Genomic DNA, 13,801 nt, shown 5'->3' with positions numbered 1-13,801 from the left:
TTTAAGTTCTATTGTAATACAGGATATGTATGAACAACCCACTTTCATTAATTCATAGCCAATATCTGTTCATTTGGTTCTTTAGTATGCAGCATTTTTACCATATAATCTGAAGAAGCAATAAACTCCACAGTTGCAGTTTGAACTTCTGGTCTTTTGTGTGGTTCACCATATGAACGCGTCAAAGGATTATACATGAATTCTTCAGGTACTAAGATTTAAAGCAAAGAGAAAGATTTTAATTTAAAATGTGTAAAAATACAATACACTCATCTATCCAAATATATTCAAGTAGCTTCTAAGTACGCAGTCTTTGGCAAATAGGACTTTGCACAGCAAGCCAAAAAACAAAGGATAGTAGACACATTCCAAGGTCTGCAGCACCTAAAATGCTCTGTCTGAAAATGTTTAATGTCCTAATTCTACCATCTTCTATGGCAGGTTGTTCTAAACAGTCATTAATTTGTAAAACTTTTGCTCCAAATTAATGTTCCTGCAATGCCAAGCAGGTGCTCATTTGCACAGCTGGTGAGAAAGGTACAGGTCTTGTCAAATAAAGACTATGAGAAGTAATACACAGGCACGCAAACAGAAAAATTCAAAGAGACCACAGAATGCAAAAAAGAGTTGGCCAAAGCTACACTTTTTAAAAGAGATATTGCTCCAAATATAATTTCTAGTCTACTCCATCAGAGATAACTGGCTCTACATTCTAGGTGACTGGTCCTGTTCTAGTTTAGGTACAAGTTGTCATAGGAGTACAGACCCTCTCTGTCCTAGTACTACTACCACCAAGAGTTCTAGAAATGAAATTTCTCCTATCCATGCTATTCTTTATGCAATGCATTCACTTTCCTAATTGGGTTCTCCCTACATCGAATGAGTATATTTTCTGTTTAGAGATTATCACCCATCAGGACTTGACTTTTAGCTTATTTCCTAGCTATTCGTGCATTTTTAGCAGAATCTCTAATTAAAATAAATAAAATTGCTCTTGGAAAGAAACACTTGTATACTAGGATCAGAGGTAAATGATCACACATTAATGTGAAATTAAGGAGACAAATGGACTTATTTTTGTCACAGTAAGCAAGACAGGCTTAAACCCCTTTGCAGGCATATGAAGGTTTTGGAATGAAATAAATCAAGAATTTCAACAATCCAAATGACACTTTACTTTTCACCTGCACAACAACTTTTATTTTTCAGACTTGTTTCATAGAGAGTCATACAGTCATAGAGATGTACAGCACAGAAACAGACACTTCAGTCCAACTCGTCCATGCCGACCAAATATCTTAATCTAATCTGGTCCCATTTGCCAGCACTGGGGGCCCAAATCCCTCTAAATCCTTCCTATTCATATACCCATCCAGATGCCTTTTAAATGCTGTAATTGTACCAGCCTCCACCACTTCCTCTGGCAGCTTATTCCATACATGCACCATCCTCTGCGTGAAAATGTCCCCCCTCAGGTCTCATAGAACATAGAACATAGAAGAATACAGCGCAGTACAGGCCCTTTGGCCCTCGATGTTGCGCCGATCCAAGCCCACCTAACCTATACTAACCCACTATCCTCCATATACCTATCCAATGCCCGCTTAAATGCCCATAAAGAGGGAGAGTCCACCACTGCTACTGGCAGGGCATTCCATGAACTTACGACTCGCTGAGTGAAGAACCTACCCCTAACTTCAGTCCTATATCTACCCCCCCTTAATTTAAAGCTATGCCCCCTTGTAATACCCGACTCCATACGCGGGAAAAGGTTCACACTGTCAACTCTATCTAACCCCCTAATCATCTTGTACACCTCAATCAAGTCACCCCTAAACCTTCTTTTCTCTAATGAAAACAGCCCCAAGTGTCTCAGCCTTTCCTCATACGATCTTCCTTCCATACCAGGCAACATCCTGGTAAACCTCCTCTGCACCCGTTCCAGTGCCTCCACATCCTTCCTATAGTATGGCGACCAAAACTGCACACAATATTCCAGATGCGGCCGCACCAGAGTCTTATACAACTGCATCATGACCTCAGGACTCCGGAACTCAATTCCTCTACCAATAAAAGCCAATACTCCATATGCCTTCCTCACCGCACTATTTACCTGGGTGGCAACTTTCAGAGATCTGTGTACATGGACACCAAGATCCCTCTGCTCATCCACACTACCAAGTATCCAACCATTAGCCCAGTACCCCATCTTTTTGTTATTCTTCCCAAAGTGAATCACCTCACACTTAGCTACATTGAATTCCATTTGCCACCTTTCTGCCCAGCTCTGCAGCTTCTCTATATCCTGCTGTAACCTGCCACATCCTTCCTCACTGTCAACAACTCCTCCGACTTTCGTATCATCCGCAAACTTGCTCACCCAACCTTCTAACCCCTCTTCCAGGTCATTTATAAAAATGACAAACAGCAATGGTCCCAAAACAGATCCTTGCAGAACACCGCTAGTGACGGCACTCCATGAAGAAACTTTGCCATCAACTACTACCCTCTGTCTTCTTCCATCCAGCCAATTCCTAATCCAAACCTCCAACTCACCCTCAATGCCATATCTCCGTATTTTCTGCAGTAGCCTACCATGGGGAACCTTATCAAACGCCTTACTAAAATCCATATATACCACATCTACCGCTTTCCCCTCATCAACCTCCTTCGTCACCTTTTCAAAGAATTCAATAAGGTTTGTGAGGCACGACTTGCCCTTCACAAAACCATGCTGACTATCCTTGATCACATTATTCCTATCCAGATGTGCATAAATCCTATCCCTTACAATTCTCTCTAAGACTTTGCCCACAACAGAAGTGAGACTCACCGGCCTATAGTCTCTTTTATATCTTTCCTGTCTCACCCTAAACCTATGCCCTCTAGTTCTGGACTCCCCCACATCAGGGAAAAGATCTTGTCTATTTATCCTATCTATGCCCCTCATGATTTTATAAACCTCTATTAGGCCACTCATCAGCCTCTGACGCTCCAGGGAAAACAGCCCAGCCTATCCAGCCTCTCCTTCTAGCTCAAATCCTCCAACCCTGGCAACATCCTTGTAAATCTTTTCCAAACCCTATCAAGTTTCACAGCTCCCTTACGATGGGAAGGATACCAGAACTGCACGCATTATTCCAATATTTCATGATTTTTCTTTTCTTAGGATAGGCTCAAATGATGCTAAACCAGAGGAATATTTGCTAACTTACCATCATTGACTCGATAACACAGATTGCATTTCCACCTTCTTTGATCAAGGAAGGATACAAATGGATTAATGTATGTTCTGCAGGTTCGGCATCTGACAATGGTGCTCGAAGTAATCACAGGCAAATGCTAAATTGTTAATGAAACCAATCATTAGTATTGAGCAGAAATTCTAACTCTGCTCACCAACAAAAAGAAAATTTTGCTAACAACTAAACCAGAACATGTAAGAGGTAATTCCACACACTAGGCAAAGCAAATAAAATGTTGTTAACAGTACCTCCAAAGCGATTCTATGAGAAGAAATTCATGCACTGGCACGTTTGCTTGCTCACTTGTCTGTGAAGCCCATTAGACACAATGTTCCTCTCAGTGGGTGGCGGTAGATTTACCAACAATTTTAATGCTGATTAATCAACTTATGATGAAGCCCTATTTAGTCCCTTTAGCAGAAGTAAACCAGTCCAAAATTATAGTGTTTACTGAATGGGGTTCAAACATGCAGTGGCTATTTTCCTTACTTATGACCTGAATATTTAGATGCATAAACCTTAAGAATCGGAGTAGAGGTTGTTTAGATTATCCAGAAAACATTTATCTTGAAAAGCATTAAAAAAAACCTTCCAAAGTGGCTGCTCAAACATTTGCTCTGGGATTTTCTTTTACCATTATATTCTGACTCTCCAAATAAGGAAAATTAAGATTAGAATTTCAAAAAACACAAAAAACTGAGCAGTCACACTTTTCCTAAAAAGGATTGTGAAGTTCCAGCTCTTTTTAATAGTGTGTGGAGGATTAAAAAGGATAGAGGAAATTCAAGGACTTTTTTAAAATGTTCATTAAATTTAAATTTTAGCCATGGGCATAAAAAATAACCAAAATACAGAAAAATATGACTATGAAGTGTAATACAAAAACAGTACAACTACACGATGAAATGGGAGCTGTTTCCTGCATACTAAGCCCCTCTCTCCATTTGAGCAGCATTTCTAGCCATTATAATGGCTGTCAAGATTCCAAAATTATTATTCATTTGAAATAGAAAAGAGAAAGGAAGTATCTTACTGATTTTGCTTTCAGTGATAGAAACTCTGAGAAAAGAGGCCATCTTATTTAGTGGGTAATATGAATAACCAAGCAAGCAGTAACTTACTGCTTGCCCAATATTATAGAATGCTTTGAACAATATTGTAGACTTCTGCAAAATTGCTTCTCATGCAGATTCTTTTCATTTTCTTTATTGGTACTTTTCCAAAGTCATTTCATAATTTCTATCCTTCTACTCGGACAGGTTTACATTATGGAACAAAAATTAACATATGGCCTATTCTTGATCACAATAAGAGGCAGCATTGATTATTGCCAGCAAGAGAGCTATATTCAAGGTTTGGAGTAACAATGTAGTAAGACAGTTGCCCATGAAAGATAGTATAGGGCACTGGAGTCTATTGCGCACACCAAATTAAAAATGTGATTACCGTCAGATCTTTGAAGGGGTGAAGCAATAATCCAAGAGGAAGTTTCGCTTTGTTCAGCAAAGCCTGAGTCTGAGGGATATTCATCAGAGTGCATCGGAATAAACTGGGAGAAAAGGAAGAACATCAAAATAGTCAGATCAGGCACAACTCCATTATAACGCCTAGAGTAAAAAGTTCATTCTTTTCTACTTAATATGTTGCTTCCAGTGATGGCTTTCGTTTTTAATATTGCGTATGGTCAGTGAAAAAGTTTACGCTGTATGCCTTAACACATTTGTAATTAGGAGAGCAGACAGGGGTATGGGTGGATGACACCCATTTGACAGATGTTATAGCAGCCATTTCTCATTGCTGATATATACATCTTCAGCACCAGATAAAGCTTAAAATTTCGCTATCATCATCAATCTTTGTCATCCTCGAGCTAAGGCGCGTTCCTTCAGGAGACTGGCATTCTTGTCAGTAAGTGTCAACAGCACAATTAGATACCCAAAACATTTTGTTGCAACTTCAAAACCACAATTTGCTTTATACCACTGCAACATGTTTCATTCACCATAGCGTGCACTTTCTGTGCACTTCTTTAAGAGGCTTGTTAATTACGCTAAGATTTATGTGGTAGTGCCCAACATATCAAAAGCTGAGCCATGGTTTCCCAGTCTCTCTTCTGAAGGGTCTTTAAAAGTGGCAGCAAGCATAAAAATTAATATATCCCGTCAGTTCGAATGTGATGCCCAGGAACCAAAGATCAAACGGTTTCCAAGAAACAAGGAATTGAACACACTGGGTCTAGAATTAGTCAGGAGATTGATGTAATAAGTAAAATCCAAAAAAAAAGTGATACGACACATTTGAAAATTTAGGATTTACTAGATAAGATCAGGGCTCAATTATGGAAAATTGGGAATGACTCGTGTAGCCTGTGGCTTAAATGCCAAGGGGAAAAAATGTGATTTTTAAACATGATTAAAACAACAACCTGCTTGAACACGAAAGGTGAACGAATAAACAATTTTCTTTTGTTTCAAAGGAAACAGTACATTTTTAAATTCATGGTTTTCAACAAGAATTTTTATAATGATGTGATCTTTGATCCTGCCCAAAGATATTTGCAGAACTCAGAAATCCCACATGCCAAAAATAATCCATTTATTTGTGCAAATAATTTAGTCATTACATGGCAGTAGTTTGGATTGCATTTTCCTTAGAAAACAAGCAAAATGTGGAGCATGGCAAAACATTGACTGTCCTTGATGACTTGGGAGTTTCACCTCTCAGTCAGAAAGTGAAATTAACAATATTGAGTATCACAAACTCAAAACAATTCTACCCTTTGAATAGCACAATTTATCTTTTATTCCCACACACAAATTGTAAACAAATATGAATGTGCATAGTTGGAATTTAAAAACAAACTTTGAATGAATATGTAATCACAAATCATAAACTGGTATTGGCCATAACAAGGCAGTATTATGGCTTGCAAACCTGGAAGTGAAGCATCTGCAAAAACCGAAATTGCTGGAGAAACTCGATGGAAGTGTTAACTGCTTTCTCTCCATAGATAGGCTAGTTTGTCTCGCAATTATCCGTTTTTGTTTCAGATCTTCAGCATTTGCAGTTCATTTTCATTTTAAAGAAGCATGAGTAGTTTGGCAAATTGCAAATTTTCTGTCTACTGATGATTATAGATTAGATTCCTTACAGTGTGGAAACAGGTCCTTCGGCCCAACCAGTCCACACCAACCCTCCGAAGAGTAACCCACCCAGACCCATTTCCCTCTGACTAATGCACCTAACACTACGGGCAATTTAGCATGACCAATTCACCTAACCTGCACATCTTTGGATTGTGGGAGGAAACTGGAGCACCCGGAGGAAACCCACGCAGACATGGGGAGAATGTGCAAACTCCACACAGTGTGGAATCGAACCTGGGACCCTGGTGCTGTGAGGCCGCAGTGCTAACCACTGAGCCACCATGCTACCCTCTAACCAATTATAACCAATACAAGGGATTTTTCAGTTCCAGCAAAAGGATATCAACCTGTAACTTGAACTCTATCTTGCTCTATGTCTGTATACTTCCAGTATTTTCGAGTTTTAATTTGCATTTGATTGTATTTTGCTTTTTCCCTTGATTTTACAATTTCAGATATAAACCAATATTAGGACGGGGTAAAACATAAAATGCAGAACTTTAATGCAATTCAGCAACCACAACACCAGAGATATTTGGCATAGTTCAATCGTGAAAAACACAGGTGATTGCAAACCTGCTTCACTTGCAAGAATACACAATCGTTTTGGTTAAAAAAAACAACACTTACTCTGGGCTGCAGTTAAGTTTTTTCAGTTCTTGACTTAAATTGGATTGAGGGATCATGTTTGGAACTGGTGGAAGAATATCCCGTTCTTGAAGGAGACTGACTTGCCTCAGAGCTTCGGTCCGCCGTTTATTCCGCAAGTTTAGACCCTCCATGTTTGACGACAGCTGATCAACACTGGAAAAGGGCTGCAATTAGGAAAAGAAAGACAATCTCATCTGATTTTATATTTCAAACTTCAGCAATCAATTTTCCATAAACGAAAACATGATCAACAATTTTTCATCAAATTCTTTAATAGCAATTAATTTTATTATTGAAATATCATTACAGAAAATTCTGGTAGATTATGTAAACACTCAAAAGACATTAGGATTGTCAGTTTGAAGGCTATGTTGTAATTATAATTCAAAACAACAGTATGGAAATTGAACTGCAAGCAATTTTGATTTTGCAAGAAAGTTTCAGGTCATTAAAACGGACAATTCTATATGTGACTTAGGCAGCTAGTTTTAAAAAAGATGTTGGTTTAATTTTCATATAATATTTGTCATGCTAGATGTGGTCTCCTGAAGATCAGCAAGCCAGAGTCAAACAGAATTACTTGAAATTTGGACCTGGATTTCCAAACATTTTAAAGAAAGAAAATTAATGTATACCATTTAACTCCAGGGCAACTTGAAGATGCATTTCCAGTCTAGAGGTGACAGAAATATGCACACAATATCAAGCTTCATTTTTGATATGAAAGTGGAGAAAAATGTGAGTGTATGCAAATTTGAGGTACATTCACAATAAGATTACATTGAAACAAACTGTTTTATGGAAAAACAGATCCATTAAGGTACAGTAAATCAAATGCTTAACAGAGAACACTGTAATACAGATTCTTCATAATTTTAAACAACTATGTTCCCATTCCTCCTCTGCACTGAAAATATCAGATGAAATATTCAATGTGCATGCAACTTGGGAATGTACCAGCTATTTCCCATTTCCTGCCCTGCTAGAAATGGACATATGCATCTTAGCAAATTATCAAGACCACAACTTATGAATCATTGAATTGAATTTATTGTCATGTGTACCGAGGCACAATGAAAAGCTTTGTCTTGCGAGCAATACAGGCAGATCACAGAGTTAAATAGCATAGATAGTAAATAATATGTAAACAGCGGCAAAAACAAAAACACAGGTACAGATGAATGTTAAGAGTTTGAAAGGCCATTCAGTATTCTAACAACAGTAGGGTAGAAACTGTTACGAAACTGGCTGGTGCATGCGTTCAGGCTTCTGTACCTTCTCCCCGATGGTAGAGGTTGAAGAAAAACATTGTCAGGGTGGGATGGATCTTTGAGAATGCTGGCGGCCATTCCTTGATAAGGGGCCTGGTAGATGGATTCTATAGACGGGAGGTTGGCCTTTGTGCTTGTCCAGGCCAAGTTCACCACGCTCTGTAACCGTCTCAGATCTTGAATGGTACAGTTACCACACCAGGTACTGATATAACCAGGCAGAATGCTCTCGATGGTGCACATATAAAAGGGTATTCGCCATCATGCCAAATTTACTCAGCTGCCTGAGGAAGAGGAGATGTTGTTGGGCCTTTGTAACCACATGAAGAGTCCAAGAAAGCTTGTTGTGGATGACCACTCTGAGGAGGTTGACACTCTCCACTCGTTGCACCTCTATGCTGTTAATGTGTCAATAGTGAGTTCCTTGGTTTTGCAGGCATTGAGAGTTAAGTTGTTCTCAGTGCACCATTTTTCCAGGTCTTCCACCCCTGTCTGTAGCCTGTTTCTTCGCCTTCTGAGATTTGACCGACTATGGTGGTGTCATCAGCAAACTTTTAACTGGCATTAGTCTGATATTTGGCGACGCAGTCATGGGTATACAGTGGGTACAGTAGGGGGCTGAGTACGCACCCCTGGGGGCTCCAGTGTTGAGTGTTAGTGAGGATGAAATAATATCCCCAATCTTCACTGACTGTGGCCTGTGTGTCAGGAAACGGAGGATCCAGTTGCAGAGTGGGGCTTAGTCCGAGATCACTAAGTTTAGCAATCAGTCTCGAGGGGATAATAGTGTTGAAGGCTAAACTGTAGTCAATGAGTAGGATTCTTACGCAGCTGTTCTTGGTGTTAAGATGTTCTAGGGAGGAGAGAAGGGCAAGTGATATGGCACCTGACATGGATCTGTTGGTCCAATAGGCAAATTGGAGTGGGTCAAAAGTAGTGGGGAGGTTGGAGTTGATTAATGCCATGACCATCCTTTCAAAGCACTTCATGACCACCGAAGTTAGGGCCACTGTGCGGTAGTCACTGAGACATGCTGCATGAGCCTTCTTAGGCACAGGGATGACATTGGCCCTCTGGAAACAGGCAGGGACAGTGGCCTGCTGCAGGGAGAGGTTGAAGATGTCAGAGAAAGTCTCTGCCAGTTAATCTGCACATGTTCGGAGTGCACGGCCTGGTACTCCATCTGGTCCCATAGCTTTCCTTGGATTCACACGAAGGAAAACTGATCTGACCTCTGATGCAGTGACTGTTGGGATAGGTTCATCAGGACTTGTCGGAATAGGTGTTACCTCTCCGCCGAAATTCTGCTCAAAGCCAGCAGAGAAGGCGTTGAGACGATCTGGGAGGAATGTGTCACCGTCTGCAATCTTGCAATGTCTCTCTTTAGAACCTGTGATGTCTTTCGGTCCTTGCCATAGCATCACAAGTGAGCATGCTTCTCATCCTTAGGAATTTCAAACTGCAATGGAGAATCAGATGTAATGGTAGGAGTGCTCTCTCTAGGAGAAAGTGAGGACTGCAGATGCTGGAGATCAGAGCTTAAAAATGTGTTGCTGGAAAAGCGCAGCAGGTCAGGCAGCATCAAAGGAACAGGAGAATCAACGTTTCGGGCATAAGCCCTTCTTGGAACTTGGATTGCTTTAAAAAGGTGGATTTTGGTTACTCCTATAAATTTTGTCCTCTGATGGATTAGCAAGTCATTTTTAAACAATGACTGAAGTCCAATACTTTCTGAGCAACATATGACTCTGTTGTTATCAATGGAAAATGGTTTATACTTTTGATTTTATGACAGGTAGGGCAAACATAATTAACCTTTTGATAGTGCAGAAAACACCAAAAATGAGCTCTGAAGCCAAGTTTATTTGTCTCTCCTAGCTGTTCAATGAAACCAGTCGCCGCAGAAGAAGTTATCTAGTTTGGGAATTTTCGAAGCCTGGAGAGTTTCGATGGAAACTAAGTTTTTGAAACTGAAAAAGTTTTAGTTCTCAGATTTGACGGGAGTTCAGGGAAGTGGACTTGGAAAGGAGTGATCAAATTGGCTCTGCAGGAGAAAACCTGGAGGGGGGTCAGTTAAATAGATCTCTGAATTGTTGAGAGATATAGGTGTAAATTTGCCTGGATTTGTGCCTGTTACAAATGGTGCTGAAAAGCAAGTCTTAATTTTGTTTTGAACTATGAGTATATATATATCACTTGGTTTCATATTTCTTGTACGATTAACTAAATGTTCGGTTGCTAAAGACCATCTGCAGCCTTGTGTGAATATGTGTCAGTGACTAACCACCGCATCAGTAAAACACAAAAAATAATATATTAAACCAGGTCTCATTGCAGCATCCGAACGGTCTAATAGTCCCACCAGGTGGGATTATAATACAGGTCAATCAGTCCAAAAGGGTCGTGTCAATGTTTATGATTCCTCTGATATTACTTGATTGCAGTCCGTCAAAATACCTGCTTCACAATCCCTCATGCTTCTGTCTAAATTCACTAAGTTTTCCTCAATCCATAACTGAAACTGCCAGTGCAAGGAACAGACATATGCTAAATTGGAGTTAAATAATAGATTTCAGTTTATGAATGTCAAAAATCAATTCTATGAAAGAATTATATCCTTTAAAAACTGCTGCTAAACTGGAAGAAAATACCAGATTCCCCATGTTTTCCCACCTCCCTGACTAACCACTTCCAAACATTCCCCTTTTTAAGGGGAGGGGCACATGCAGGTCACAAAGAGGCTAATCTAAGATCATTTCCAACTGGATTGGACAAACAAACGTCTTACTTCAGTAAACTGCGGAGGCCCTGGAGAATATCCTGGGCCAGTGGGCTGACTGACAGAATGCGAAGGAGGAGCTACGTTCTGGTAGACGGGCTGGAGAGTTGGATAAGCGTAACCAAATGGTTTACTGCTCTTCAACGGACGTGGATCAGAAGCAGCAGGGGCTGTGGCAGCTGAAGATGTTGAATCTGCAAAAAAAAATACAAAAATTGAAACACAAGTTTACAAAAATAATAAACAAAGACTGCACTTATATAGCACCTCTCATGATTTTCTAAGGCATGGATGGAGAATTGGCTGACTGACCAGAATATGAGGAGGGGGGTGGGGGTGGGGGGGGGGGGGGGGGGGTCTCTTTCAGGATGGCAGGAAGTGACTAGAGTTCTGCAGAGGGCAGTGTCGGGACCACAACTATTCAAATTATACATTAACAATCTGGACCAAGGAACAAAGGGCAACTCTGCAGATGACACAAAGCTAGATGAAGTGTTAAGGAAGAGGGAAAGCTGCAGGGGCTGTAGTTGAGGAAGCAGGGAGGCTGCAGAAGGACTCAGACAGAGGACAATGTGGGAAAGTGTGAGGTGATGCAAGTTGGTAGGAAGAAACGAGGCAGAAACTATTTTCTAAACGGGGAAAGGGTTCAGAAATCTGAAGCTCAAAGGGATTTGGGAGCACTAATCTGAAGATTAACACGCAAGCTAAATTGGCAGTGAGGAAGGCAAATGCAAATTAGCAATATGGTCAAGAGGGCTAGAATAAAACAAGCACAGATGGACTGCCGAAGCTCGGGTCAGACTGCATTGGGAATGCTGCGAGCAGTTTTCGGCCCTGTGCCTCAGGCAGGATGTGCTGCCTTGGACAGTGTCCTGAGGAGGTTTATAAGAATGATCCCGAAGTGAAGGGTTTGTCATATGAGGTGCAGCTGACCCTTGATTTCGACGGATGAGGGGAGGGTCTGATTGAAATGTACAGAATACTGAGAGGCCTGGATAGAGTGGATGTGGAGACGACATTTGCACCAGTAGCAGAGAGTAGCACTTGAGGGCAGAACCTCAGAGTGAAGGGATGACTCTTGAGAACAGAGAGGAGGAGGAATTTCTTCAGCCAGAGGGTGATGAACCCATGGAACTCAGAAGATTGTGGAGGCCAAGTCTTTGAGTGTATCAAAGAAAAACAGGTTCTTGAATGGTAAGGGAATCAAGGGGAGAAAGCAGGAAAATGAGGTTGCAAAACATATCAGCCATTACACACAGCAAGAGAGAGCAAGAGCGAGAGAGAGACAGAGAGAGAGAGACAGAGAGAGAGACAGAGAGAGACAGAGAGAGAGACAGAGAGAGCGCGAGAGAGAGAGCGCGAGAGAGAGCACGAGAGAGAGAGCACGAGAGAGAGAGCACGAGAGAGAGAGCACGAGAGAGAGCGCGAGAGAGAGCACGAGAGAGAGAGAGAGAGAGCGCGAGAGAGAGCGCGAGTGAGCGAGAACACTGTGAGAGAGAGTGCACGCGCGAGAGAGAGAGAGAGAGAGAGAGAGAGAGAGAGAGAGAGAGAGAGACAGACACACACACAGCGAGAGGGACAGTATTTACTGTGGAAAAGGATATGGAAGATGTAGACTGTAAGGAAATAGATGGTGACATCTTGCAAAATGTCCAGATTACAGAGGAGGAAGGGCTGGATGTCTTGAAATGGGTAAAGGTGGATAAATCCCCAGGACCTGATCAGGTGTAACTCTGTGGGAAGCTAGAGAAGTGATTGCTGGGCCTCTTGCTGAGATATTTGTATCATCGATAGTCACAGATGAGGTGCCGGAAGACTGGAGGTTGGCAAACGTGGTGCCACTTTTTAAGAAGGGTGGTAAAGACAAGCCAGGGAACTGTAGACCAATGAGCCTGACCTCGGTGGTGGGCAAGTTGTTAGAGGGAATCCTGAGGTTCAGGATACACGTATTTGGAAAGGCAAGGACTGATTAGGGATAGTCAACATGGCTTTGTGCATGGGAAATCATGTCTCACAAACTTGATTGAGTTTTTTGAAGAAGTAACAAAGAAGATTGATGAGGGCAGAGCAGTAGATGTGACCTATATGGACTTCAGTAAGGCATTCGACAAGGTTCCCCATGGGAGACTGATTAGCAAGGTTAGATCTCATGGAATACAGGGAGAACTAGCCATTTGGATACAGAACTGGCTCAAAGGTAGAAGACAGAGGGTGGTGGTGGAGGGTTGTTTTTCAGACTGGAGGCCTGTGACCAGTGGAGTGCCACAGAGATCGGTGCTGGGTCCTCTACGTTTTGTCATTTACATAAATGATTTGGATGCGAGCACAAGAGGTACAGTTAGTACGTTTGCAGATGACACCAAAATTGGAGGTGTCGTGGACAGCAAAGAGGGTTACCTCAGAATACAACAGGATCTGGACCAGATGGGCCAATGGGCTGAGAAGTGGCAGATGGAGTTTAATTCAGATAAATTCGAGGTGCTGCATTTTGGAAAAGCAAATCTTAGCAGGACTTATACACTTAATGGTAAGGTCTGAGGGAGTGTTGCTGAACAAAGAGACCTTGGAGTACAGGTAGATAGGATAGTGAAGAAGGCGTTTGGTATGCTTTCCTTCATTGGTCAGAGTATTGAGCACAGGAGTTGGGATGTCATGTTGCGCTGTACAGGACATTGGTTAGGCCACTGTTGGAATACTGTGTGCAATTCT

The 13,801-nt window shown here is 41.4% G+C and overlaps 1 protein-coding gene across 5 annotated transcripts in view; it reads right to left on the bottom strand.

The window, feature by feature from the left end:
- Window positions 1-13,801, bottom strand: part of LOC122553760 (protein transport protein Sec24B-like) — a 131,644-nt gene that overhangs the window by 36,059 nt on the left and 81,784 nt on the right. For all 5 annotated transcript variants that reach the window (XM_043698060.2, XM_043698051.2, XM_087980220.1 and 2 more), the window contains 5 exons: window positions 11,102-11,286; window positions 7,022-7,206; window positions 4,692-4,794; window positions 3,216-3,342; window positions 102-211 (listed from right to left, as the gene is read on the bottom strand). In XM_043698060.2, coding sequence (XP_043553995.1) covers window positions 102-211; window positions 3,216-3,342; window positions 4,692-4,794; window positions 7,022-7,206; window positions 11,102-11,286 — 710 coding nt within the window. The remainder of the gene's footprint in view (window positions 1-101; window positions 212-3,215; window positions 3,343-4,691; window positions 4,795-7,021; window positions 7,207-11,101; window positions 11,287-13,801) is intronic.

Source organism: Chiloscyllium plagiosum, unplaced genomic scaffold (genome assembly GCF_037043375.1).
Source record: "Chiloscyllium plagiosum isolate Xiang-an unplaced genomic scaffold, Cpla_swu_hap1 HiC_scaffold_1, whole genome shotgun sequence".
In the NCBI taxonomy this organism is placed as follows: Eukaryota; Metazoa; Chordata; class Chondrichthyes; order Orectolobiformes; family Hemiscylliidae; genus Chiloscyllium; species Chiloscyllium plagiosum.
This window is presented reverse-complemented; position numbering and strand designations above follow the sequence as displayed.